Source organism: Gavia stellata, chromosome 2, assembly GCF_030936135.1.
Source record: "Gavia stellata isolate bGavSte3 chromosome 2, bGavSte3.hap2, whole genome shotgun sequence".
Classification (NCBI taxonomy): Eukaryota; Metazoa; Chordata; class Aves; order Gaviiformes; family Gaviidae; genus Gavia; species Gavia stellata.
In genome coordinates this window covers 12,827,579-12,839,826 of record NC_082595.1, presented here as the reverse complement: position 1 = coordinate 12,839,826, position 12,248 = coordinate 12,827,579, and the positions used below count along the sequence as shown (strand labels likewise).

General features: G+C 38.1%; 1 protein-coding gene across 2 annotated transcripts in view; it reads right to left on the bottom strand.

The window, feature by feature from the left end:
* The window catches only part of MTA3 (metastasis associated 1 family member 3), a 138,466-nt gene that overhangs the window by 107,252 nt on the left and 18,966 nt on the right, over positions 1-12,248 (bottom strand). For both annotated transcript variants that reach the window (XM_059829796.1, XM_059829804.1), the window contains exon 4: positions 8,577-8,703. In XM_059829796.1, coding sequence (XP_059685779.1) covers positions 8,577-8,703 — 127 coding nt within the window. The remainder of the gene's footprint in view (positions 1-8,576; positions 8,704-12,248) is intronic.

Here is a 12,248-nt window from a genome sequence, read left to right as displayed (position 1 = left end):
CTTCCTGGGCTCAACTTCAGTCCTGATTTTCTCTACCTTCTCCCCCTGAGCAGCACAGGGGGAGAGGGAATGGGGGTTGCGGTCAGTTCATCACACATTGTGTCTGTTGCTCCTTCCTCCTCATGGGGAGGACTCCTCCCACTCTTCCCCTGCTCCAGCATGGGGTCCCTCCCACAGGAGATAGTCCTCCACAAACTTCTCCAGCATTGAGTCCTTCCCACAGACTGCCGTTCTTCAGGAACTGCTCCAGCGTGGGTCCCTTTCACGGGGTGCAGTCCTTAAGGAACAGACTGCTCCAGCGTGGGTCCCCCGCGGGGTCACAAGTCCTGTCAGCAAACCTGTTCCAGCATGGGCTCCTCTCTCCACAGGTCCTGCCAGAGCTTCCTCCAGCACAGGCTTCCCACAGGGTCACAGCCTCCTTCGGGCACCCACCTGCTCCAGTGTGGGGTCCTCCACAGGCTGCAGGTGAATATCTGCTCCACGGTTAACCTCCATGGGCTGCAGGGGCACAGCCTGCCTCACCATGGTCTTCACCACGGGCTGCAGGGGAATCTGCTCCGGTGCCTGGAGCACCTGCTCCCCCTCCTTCTTCACTGACCTTGGTGTCTGCAGAGTTGTTCCTCTCACATGTTCTCACTCCTCTCTCTGGCTGCAGTTGCGCAGTCGTCGTCCCCCCCCCCCCCCCCCCTTCTTAAATCTGTTATCACAGAGGCACTCCCACCGTCACCGACTGGCTCGGCCTTGGCCAGCGGCAGGTCCGTCTTGGAGCCGGCTGGCATTGGCTTTAATCGGACACAGGGGAAGCTTCTAGCAGCTTCTCACAGAAGCCACCCCTGTAGCCCCTCTGCTACCAAAACCTGGCCACACAAATCCAATACAAAGGGGAGAAAAAGGTACAGATACTGAGTAGAGGAGGAGTGAGCTACCTTAAATAAGAAAGGTTATTCCTGAACTGTCTTAAACGGGAAAGTGTTTTGAAGAGTCCCAATCAAACAACCACTTTGAGGCAAGTCTTGGTCCCTTACAAGCAGTCTAAATTGCAATGACAATCAACAAACCAAAGACTAGGAACTGTGGAGTCCAAAGAGTTTCTGCTAATTACATGAAAATGATTCCCCAGTTATAGGAAGCCAATACTAAGAGTACTTGTGTATTTGACTTTTAAGCACAGTTTAAGGGGCCCAGAATGATGGTGACAGACACGTACCGAAGTCTTTATAGCAAATTTTAAGTTCTCCACATTGCTAAGATATCTACAACTGGAGAGCAAGCTATTACACAACACTAAAAACAAGAAAATTAAAGCATCACCTCAGTGATTTAAATCTGCAGCAGACCCCTAACTAGAGTTTGACTTTTAAAATATTCAATCAGTATCTAGAATTGACAGCAGAGAGATCTGCATTGTATTGATTCACATTTAATTGGCTCGCGTTTGGCTCTGCTCATTTACAGAGCCTTCTCAAACACAAGAAGAAAAAACAACAAACAAAAACCATTTGATAGATGAATACTACTGGGATCTGTCTCTCCAACAAAATGATACCCATCTCTCAAACAGTACGAGATTGTGTATCTTCAGCCAAAAGATAGATCAATAAACTTGGTATTACCTGATTAACACACTCTTGATCAAATAAAATTAAAATCAGAATGCACAGCAAATTGATTTATGTACATCTAAATGAACCAATAAATGCCTGGCATCTAAGCATATGCATAGATCATATGGATGGCCCAGGCTTTTTATGCTGCACGTGGCTTTTAGTCAAAAACAAAACAAACAAAAAAAAAACAAAACAAAACAAAAAATCAGACTTTTGATCTTAATTAGAGCTGGAATGCTGATTTTGAGCACTCCAAATTAGTAAGATTTAAAGGCAACCTCTTGAAGCAATTATGCACAACTGACATGGATTTAAAAGTGATTTGTAGATTAATGTTCAAATTTTTTTGCATATTCTTAAGGTTCCAACTTTTATATAGTTCTCACCACTGTGGTGTAGTCACAATCTAAACAGGACAAAGCATTCCCAATGTGAAACAAATTTACAAAAGACAAAATTAAAGGAGACTTTGCATTCAGTAACAATTTACACTGTTTATACGTTTAAACTACTACGTTGTTAGCTGACGGGCCAAAGCATTCAACAACTCTACCAAAAGATCTTACCTTAATAATTGTAGAAGATGTTAAGAGGTAAATGTATGGATCTATGAGTGTACACACATTTGAAACAAGCTTTAACACATTATCACTTAGAACTGGATTTCACAGAATCACTAAGGTTGGAAAAGACCTGTAAGATCATCAAGTCCAACCATTTACACTAATACTGTTCCAGCCTGCATTATTGACTAAATCTTGTGTTCTGTAGCTGAGAAGGGTCTGCAAGAAAACACTGAGCAGAAAGAACAATGCACTGCATGTCACGGAGAGAGGTAAATGTTTTCTTGGCCTGGGCACAGTAAAACTACATGTTTTGATATCTCAAACTAAGCATAACCGTGTATATACTTTCTATAAACTACTGTAGGAAACTCAAGTCATTGATATTTTTCCTCTAGGGATTAATTCATGCTAAAAAGTAAAAAAATTGTTACCTTTTAGCACAGCAGCAGCAACGCACATGTATTGAACAAAAACACAGGAGGCTGGTTAGGAATGATTTTTCAGTGTGCCATTACAAAGTTGCCCAGCTCAGAAGCAATGCACATCACTCCATGCAACTGAACTTGCAAGTTTTGCACTATATGAAAGACACCTACTTTGTAATTACATCATTACAGGGAAATATGTACTGATTTTCAGGTATTTAAGTGACAACCTTGCACCAATAAATACACTTTTTCTTATACTGTTACTAGTACTGGCTATTGACCACATCTGCAAACAAGATTCTGGCCTAGATTGAATCTTCATCTTAATACGTGTAAGAATTCTCCAAATTCTATTGGAAAAGAAAAAAAGAAAAAAAAACCCAACAAAACCCAGACATGCTATGAAAGTCCCTTTGCTCTAAATAAACTCAATCCAGAAAGGAAGAATTCCTTTCTTAACAATCCAAATCATCAGGTAAGTACATGCCTACGCAAAGTAGATTCACTGCTTATCCAGGCTGATTTATGCCAGAAACTAAATCAGGCTTATAAGGCTCAAAGTAAGCCTTTACAAATTTCAGCTAATTTTTATCTCATATATATATATACACACAAACACATGAGGTATATAAATGCATACACATACCCCCCCCCTTGTATGCCAGAATCTTCTAGTTTGCCCAAAATGCCAAAACTAGAAATCCTGAAGTAATACCACTAAATCCTAAGGTGCCTTCCCTTAAGAAGTCACAACATTTCTTCTATAAAATGACCTGCCCTATCTGTCTTCAGCTTCAGACCATTTGGTGTGTTTTAAATTAAGGAATCCCACATTCAGAAAGAAGTATTTCTATACACCTTAGTTGTCTGAAGTAGCAGTATTAATGACTCATGATGAGATCATGAAGAAGAAAGCACAGCATAAAGCAAGCTGTATGACAGAACTGAGTCATTTATTATGCATCTAAAAACCACCACACTCTTATAGGCAGTCTGTAAACACTACATGTTTTTATAAACTGCACCTACTTATGCTACTTTTTGTGGTACGTGTACAAAGTGGTACCAACCAAAGTTACTTTAGTCTATGCAGGAGCTAGGGGATAATTTAACAAAACAAAAAAAAAACCCAAATAAGCAAACAAAACCAAAAACCACCAAACTCTGAAAAACAAGACACCGTGTTCTGGACTCCATTACTGATAAGAATGATATCAAAAGATACAGGAAAAAAAAGAGAGTAAAAATGTATTAAACTAATACAGGGAACAATTTCAGAACAGAGGAAAACCAAGATTCTTATAGCTTGATACTTTAGAAGTTTAAGTACAATTTTTTGTATGCTTACATGTAAAAATATGCAGAGGCTCCAAATTTCTTGATAAAATTAAAGAATTCTTCTCATGATCAGACTATTTGGAAGCCCTTTAATGTCACACAAACACAGACATTCTGCAAAAATACTCACCTTCTCCCCAATCATATTAATCAGCTTTTAATAAAATGATCTTATGCAATCACAATCTTCAAAAGGCTCATAAAGTCCTTTCTGTGTGGGAACAGAAGTAATAAACCAAGCCAAGAGCATCTTAAGATAGTTTTGGGACTGTGAGGTTTTTTTCCTTTAAAATAAAGGGTATGTGTAAGGAGGATTTGTATGTTAGAAAGAGCTGAAGGTTTCAGAACCAAGAGTTCAGAAAGTTTTTCTGAATTAAGGCCATAGTTACATAGAAAGCTTGAATTTGCTGCTTATGCCAAGCAACAAATATAATCCTCTCAGAAATATAAGAAACACTTAGTTCATCCAGTGACATATTAAATACTCCTCATTAAAGATTAGGGTGTAGATTTATTACAGTTATTTGAATAATCTCCATAATGACAAACATGCACATAAGGCACAGGTATCATACACAGCCATGTTGAGTCCAGAAATCAAACTCAGCAAGAATTTCAGCATCTTGACATTGTATCCAAGAAAAGCAAAAAGTATTCAGTGACAACACAGCCTCCAGGAGAAAAAAAAAAAAAATTATAAGAAAAATACTATGGGACCAGAATCCCTGCACTTCTAAAAAAAGTAGAGTGGTACAAACACACATAATTAGCAACTGATAAAACTACAAAGAATACGGTAAATTACCCATCACTTGAAAATCTTTTGATCAAGCATGGATGTGTCACTGAAATATGCAATTTAATTCAAGCACAAACAGTTGCGATCACGTCAACAGTCACTGCACAAAATTGTGTGGCCTGAATCAGGTAAAAGAGCAAATAAAGAGGTCATGACAATCCCACACCGCTCTTCTTTGGTCCGAGGGAAGGACTCTTAAAAACTTGTATTCAAACTCTAATTTACCAGAAAGATTGTTGAACAGAAGTAATTTAGCAAATTTCATTTTTATTCACTCAAGATAAATATTTGTTATGCTGCTGTAAATAAGAAAGAATTTTGCCAAAGTAGTACTTTATTCTTTAACCCTAACAGAAACCCACAAAACTGTATCAACCAACTAAATCACCACCATGATAGCATTTTAAAGGGGCGGAGGAGAGGGCATGTTATTGCAGTATAGAGCAGCCCAAAAGAGTCACACCTGATTTTACTACGAGATCTGAGAATCCTTGGCTTATATATGTTTTCCAAACACTTGAAAAAAAAATTAAACAAAACACAAAAATACACAACCCCAAGACTGAAACACAGTTATTAGCAAACAAGAACTAAGCAAAGATAATGAAATGGCAAGATGAACCCTGATGGATAAATAAATTCTTCTACACAACTCATATGAAGTATTAAATTTAAAAGCAATTACAAATGATCTTACAAGTTAATGCAATCTTTTACAGGAATCTGAACGTGTTTATCACCTATTAACTCTTCAGACCTTAAGAATGAAAAATAAATTTAAAGCCCAAGTCAAATAGCCCAGTGCACCTCTACAGTAAGATAACCATTTGCAGATTTTTATACAAGGGACCCATTTCACCACATGCTAAGTTTTATGGTGAATTTTACCACACTGGCAACTTTCCACCTTTATGACAACTTTCAACTTTTTTTCCCCCCTTGTGCCTTCTCATGCCTTTCCAAAATGCTGTATTTCGTAACACCCAATTCTCCGAAAATCCAAGTTAAAGTATACAGCACTTCAGCTCAACTAGCCCTTCTGTGGGACTGACATTGCTTACAGGAGCCATCTGCATGAATTCTGGGTGCATTTACTGTGTGACCATTAATGAAGAAGAGCGTTCATTAAGTCTGGCTGGCAGTATAACTCTGTTGCCAAAAGCAACTATAGATGGTTCAGCCTCCTCCATTCTCTTAAAATCACTTTTAGCTTTCTCCTCTTCCTTCCAAAGGGACTGACCTTTCATATTCTTACTCTTGAAAGAACTTCCATTGTACCATTTATTTTCTCCTGTAAATCAAATTGTTCCTATCTAGGGGCTAAAATTGCAGGTGGTAAGAGCAAAGGCTCACAGAATGGAGCTACTCAGACTTTTATGGCATGAGTATCTGCTAGGTTTCTATATGGATGTGACTGGCTTGGTAGACCAATGACAGCAGTGAATGTCATCTACCCTGACTTTAGCAAGGCCTGCAGTGTGTCCCATAGTGTCCTTTAACCAGATCAGTAACATATGGACTACGTAACTAGACAATAAGGTTGGAAAACAACTAGCTGGACCACCAGACTGAAAAGGTTGTAGTGAGTGGTATAAAGTCCAGCTGGTAGCTGGTTACTGGGGGCACTCCCCAAGTGCTGATACTGAGGCCAACAGTTTAACACCTTTATTAATAATCTGAACAAGTTCACTGATTACATTTTCAGCAAGTCTGCAGATGATACTAAACTGGATTTGTTCACTCTTAATGTATGACAACTGAAGGGAGAAATCCAACTGCTGTTTTCAATTACTTAATGAAAAGATACATGAATAACACGGAGCCAGACTCCTTTCAGAGAAGCACAGTGACAGGACAAGAGGCAATGGACAGAAAGTTTCAACAAGGGAAATCCCAGTTAGATAATGGGAAAAAAAAATTCACCATGACGGTGGTCAAACACTGAAACAGACACCTAGAGAGACTGTGGGATCTCCATCTTTGGATATTCTGGAGTACTGATGGGAGAAAGTTGGAGGAGTACCACCTTCACAACATTTCTATCCTCTTTTACAGGATAAGCTAATTAATAAAAGTTATGAAAACTACTGAGAATCACAGAATCTGAACATTAATAAGTTAAAAAGCTAAATAAGGAATATTTTGCAGTATATTTTCCTTCTTGTTTCTTTTTAAAATAGACTTAAGATTGTTAAAACATCATTAGACTACATAAAGCTTGTTCCAGAAATCATCTGGTAAAGGTCTTAGTAACACGTGACAGCACAGCCCTACAGCATTCATCTGTTCTGAAAAGTAGATGCAAGTCATCAGTCTGCATTTGCCTGCTGTGCAGTGCTGCATGTACTATGAATTCACGTGTTTTTCTGGCTTCTTTGTGAAGTGTGTACTGGAGAACCTCTATTGTATTTGCTCCCTGAGTTGTGTGGTGAGAAGCCATTTAAAATACTTCTTCTATGTAATCTTCTCTCTATGAAGAGAATACCTTATTTCAGTATCTAAATGCCAAAGTAAGTAAAAGAAACTGCACAGAATTATCATCTCTATGCTATAGTTGGAGAAGCAGATATTTGACAGTTAAATGACTTTCTCAAAGTCAGAGAACAACTACCTGAATCAAGCACAGGAAATTAATAAAAAAATTTCCAACTTCCAGTTTTTATGTTGGCAGTGAGAAAGGTAAGCCATGCAATTGCCAATGAGAGAAAAAATATGCACATGCAAAGTGTTTCTCCTATTGGAGCATATACACTTGGGTTTTTGGTAGCTGGAAAGAGGAAATGGCCTCAAGCTGTGCCAGGGGAAGTTTAGACTGGGTATTAGGAAAAATTTCTTTACTGAGAGAGTGGTGAGACACTGGAATAAACTGCCCAGGGAAGTGGTGGAGTCACCCTCCCTGGAGGTGTTCAAGGAACGTGTGGATGAGGCATTGTGGGACATGGTTTAATGGGCATGGTGGTGTTAGTTGATGGTTGGACTTGATGATCTTACAGGTCTTTTGCAACCTTAGTGACTCTGTGATTCTAATCATTTATGGTCTGAGACAGTTGAGGGGACCTAAATGTAATGAGAAAATGAAAATTCCTTTGGAATACAACATAGGAGCCCTTGTTTTACACTTACTACACTCCCCGCTGTCATTGTGCTCTTTCTTTTCCATTTCTGGGTACATCATTCCCCCCCACCCACCCAAAAAGAATTTGCTTGACTGCTAAATAGGAGATGACATGAGCGTTTACATCATTTACAGAAAGTCATCAACAAACCCTTTTTGAGCTTTAGCAAGCCTCTTCCTACATTAGCATTAGGGCAATTTAAAAGAATACTTGAAATGCTTTTGCAACATTTAGCCAAACTCAATCATGACTACTTCTTCACATTTACTGAATTAAGTCGGGGTAGTTTTATTTTTAGGTGCGCGCAGCCCTAAACCGCAGATCTGACCACTGAGTCACTGTCTCCTTTCCAAACCCATCTGTGGTTTCCCTGGGCAGACAAAACGGTCAAAGTTCCTCTGGTGAGCAGAATAATTAATAAAACAACTCTTCCAAAATAGCAACAGACAACAGACTGATTTTATACCAGATTATCAACTTATGCTCTAATTGTCAAGCCAGAGCTCTGAGACTCTTGCCCCTTCCAAGGCTCAGACATGAAGTAACAAACGGAAAAAACAGAGGCAGTTCTAAAGCAGTTCATGGGACAATCTGGCACAACTCAGCTGTGATCAATCACATCCTTTTGCAAGATCAAGTCTGAAGTGTTCAAGCAGGTGGGCTACTGGCAGGCAATCCACCTCAACAGAATAGACAGATAAATGATATTTACTTGTTCTTACCTGATATGCGTTGCCGGAAGGGACTCATACTGGCGAGAAAGGAAGAGCTCTCTGTGCTTCAACTGATGTTTCTGTTTATCAGTCAAGTCAACTTCAATTGTAGTTTCAGACTCTTCTTCAACTTCTTCTGCAGAGAAGCAGAGCGTAGGTTGAAACTAACTCTATTGCATAACACCACTGCAGCCATTTCACTTGACATCCCCCTCACCCCTTAGCAACCTCCCTTAGTATTTGAAAGAAAAGATGAGTTTAACAAGACTACAGTTTATGTAACTTGACAGGATATTAAGTTTGAATTCAGTAACTTCTACTTATACTCTTTAAAAAATTATGCTCCTCTCCTACTGTACTACATGTCTGTGTCTTTCACATAGCTGTAAGTATAATCCTGACATTACTCATTCTTTTTTTCACCTTCTTTCATCTGCTTTTTCTCTGGGAGTGCCTCTTGCTTGCTGACCAGCTCTGCTTTAGATTTTCTGTTGCTGATATTGGTATTACTAGAACTTTTACAGAAGTCCTGGGGAAAAGCATACTTTCTATGAACAGAAGTTTACTAAAACACAATTGCAGTCTAAGAAAACTGAAAAAGCCTACTGCCTTCCATTATGTTAAACTTACTATATACTGACAACAAATACAGTTTATTTTCATATTTAAATAAGATTTAGAATTATTTCTATTTTAAGCAAGACAGCACTATTTAATCTAGAAGACAGCATCTACAACAACAAATCATAAATTATATAGTTCTTTTTGAAGGATGTTTTCAGTTGAAATCTATCTTTCATAGTTACTCTAATCTGAAATTTTCTAGTATTACCTCGTATATGATAAAACCAAGGAAATCATTCCCTTTTAAAGATTTAAACCAACTGTAGGCTGGGAACATAAAGGAAGAAATAAAAGCAGACTCTAAAAAGTGTCACATACAGAGTGTTAAAGGGCAATGTTCACAGTGGTTGCTAACATGTCATAAGACGACAGGCTCTCCAAAATGGCTACCCTGGGATCTTCATGGCCGAAATCTGCCTTCCTAGTGGATTCTTGGGACATGCGGAACTTGAGTTTATACTTCCTCTAGCTTCCCAGCAAGGACAAAAAGTGGCTGTGAATATTGTATGCAAAAATACAGACACGTTAATAACTTCTCTAAGATTTAGCAATTTTCTACCTGCTAAATTATCCATCAGCTGCACAACCCAAATGTACTTTATAAAACATGTATCAGAAATTAAACAATGAAAGCTCAGCATTAGGTAGTATTTCACGTAACTACCTACAACAGATCACCTCATCTGCTCTTCCAACAACAACCATTTTTACAAACAACCTACAGACACTATCTCAAAATGAAGCCTGCCTGTATCCTCATGGCAACCTCAGTTGTCTCCAAATGCAACACTTCATTATTTTATTTTTCTTTAATCATGCCTGTGTGTCGGTCATTCCACTTCTAATAGTTCTTTCCACAAAAGTGATAAAACATTACACTCTGATATAACCGAATTCTTCAAACCCAATTCCATACACTTTAAGTCTATCTTGCATAGACCCCCAGTCACCTTCCTTGTTTTGGCATGTTTTGTAGGGCGATAGAATAAGAAAAACAAAAATGAAAACAAGACACCCCCCCAGTCTCATCTGACACCCCACAGCCTCACCTGACACATGTACAGGTTCAAGCCAGACCACAAATCAGTTCAGAATTATTCTGGCATCTATAATACTAACAATAAATAGAGCTTAAAAAAAATCTGTGCAAAGGGCAAAGCATTTTTTTAATTAAGCAAGTAATTAAAGATAAAACAGAAATTAATGTTAAAAGGTTGACGTTTCAAGCAATTAATAGCTACTACTGTTTAGTACAGTAAGTGACCATTACAAGCTACATTTGTGTTTCAAAGTTCAATTATTAACATTTCTTCTTAACATACCCAAGACATGCCAGTGGTTGCTTTATTGTTTTGGGGTTTCTTTAAAATAAATGTACTGCTTGTAGTATTCTACAGGTCCAAAGTTCTCAGCTGGCTATTTATCTCCTCTCCCCTTCCCAAAAAATACCAAAGCAAGGTAATCATGTGTTATAATCATCTGAAAACAGCTGACAAAAAGCAGTCCGTTAGAAGGCAATTTAGGCATCCAAACACAGGTGTCTGGGACCATTTTAGGTTGACGTATCCAAAACATCTGACTGCAGATACAGCACAGGAGAATATGTGCCATTTTAAAGTGGCTGCAGGGAGCCACAGATAATATTCGAGAGAGTTTAAAATGGCTTTAGACACCTATGTTCAAGTATCTTAATAGATCCCTCAGAGTAAAAATTTAAATTAAAAAATAATTTTTAAAATCCCAAACCTTCAATTATATATTTATTGTACTAATCTTACATAATCCAAGTATTGATCCAAGAGCCTGAAACTGAAATTAAATGCCTCTTACATAAGTCTCTTAAAACACTCCAAACCTAAACATAAAACAATGTCAACTTTTTCTGTTGTATTTTTAGAAATAAAACTTATGTTTTACTCATGGTGATCTGACAAGTTCAGTAAGCAGAGCAAACTATGGCCAGGCACAGAACAGATCCACTCTTAAGACAATATAATTTAGCACCAGGGTAATTTTACAGTTTTCTTCTTCAGCGTTACAATATAAAAACAACGCTAACAGTAGGATTACCATTCAGTGAAACAAGTAATAGTTCGCCCCAGCAGTAATACAAACCTGTACCAGGGAAAGAAACACTGGACAGCATAAAGAATGGAAGGTAACTACAGGAAATCATAAAGCAGCACTAAGCTAAGCACATTTTCACCACTCAGGAAGAGAAATAAAGCAATGGCTCAGAGTGAGCAAATATTTTAATGGAGCAATATAGTGATGACATACACAGGCCTCACTGTTCCAAGACTAGAGAGAAGACTAGATACAATTTAAAATTGTTCATCTTAAAAATATTTTGAAAGTCTCAGGTATGGCTACAAAGATGACCACATTAAGTTTTTGAAAATGACACAATCCCATTTAGGTCTTGGGTGAAGTTTAAGATAATGCTGTTTTGTAGTACTTTTCCTGGTTTACAGGAAATAATTCATTATTTAAAGGAAAAATCCCGGAGAGCAAAAGCAGGCACCTCCAGTGAGCTTTTAAAGCTTTAGGTCTATTTATTATACATGGGCTTTCTAATCAGCAATTGTAAATACATACTTTGATCCTGAAAACCAAAGTGATCTGGTGATACTTTCAGTGGCAGTGCAGCAGACTTACCCTTTCCTTTTTCCCTCTGATGTAAGTAAGACTTAACTGACTCATTCAAGCAATGGATACTGGGAAGAAATCATAATCTGCATTCGTTTTACATATGCACCACCGCTTTTAAAAACATAAATGAACCTTTTTTTTTTTCCTCTTCCATTTAATTTGTGGGATTCACTGTTAGAAAATGGTGATGTTAATGAGCGTGAGAAGAGACAACTGTCCATGCCACCTAAACTTTGTATACAGTGTCTTTGTTTAGAGTCAAGTAATGTGATGACTCAAGCTTGCCACTAGGAAGAACTGCTTGTTTTTACAACTAAAATCAAAATAAACTGAGGGCAAGTCTCTAGAAACACAATACACCCATTTAATAGAAAACGGTTTAAAAATAACTAAGAAAAAAAAAAA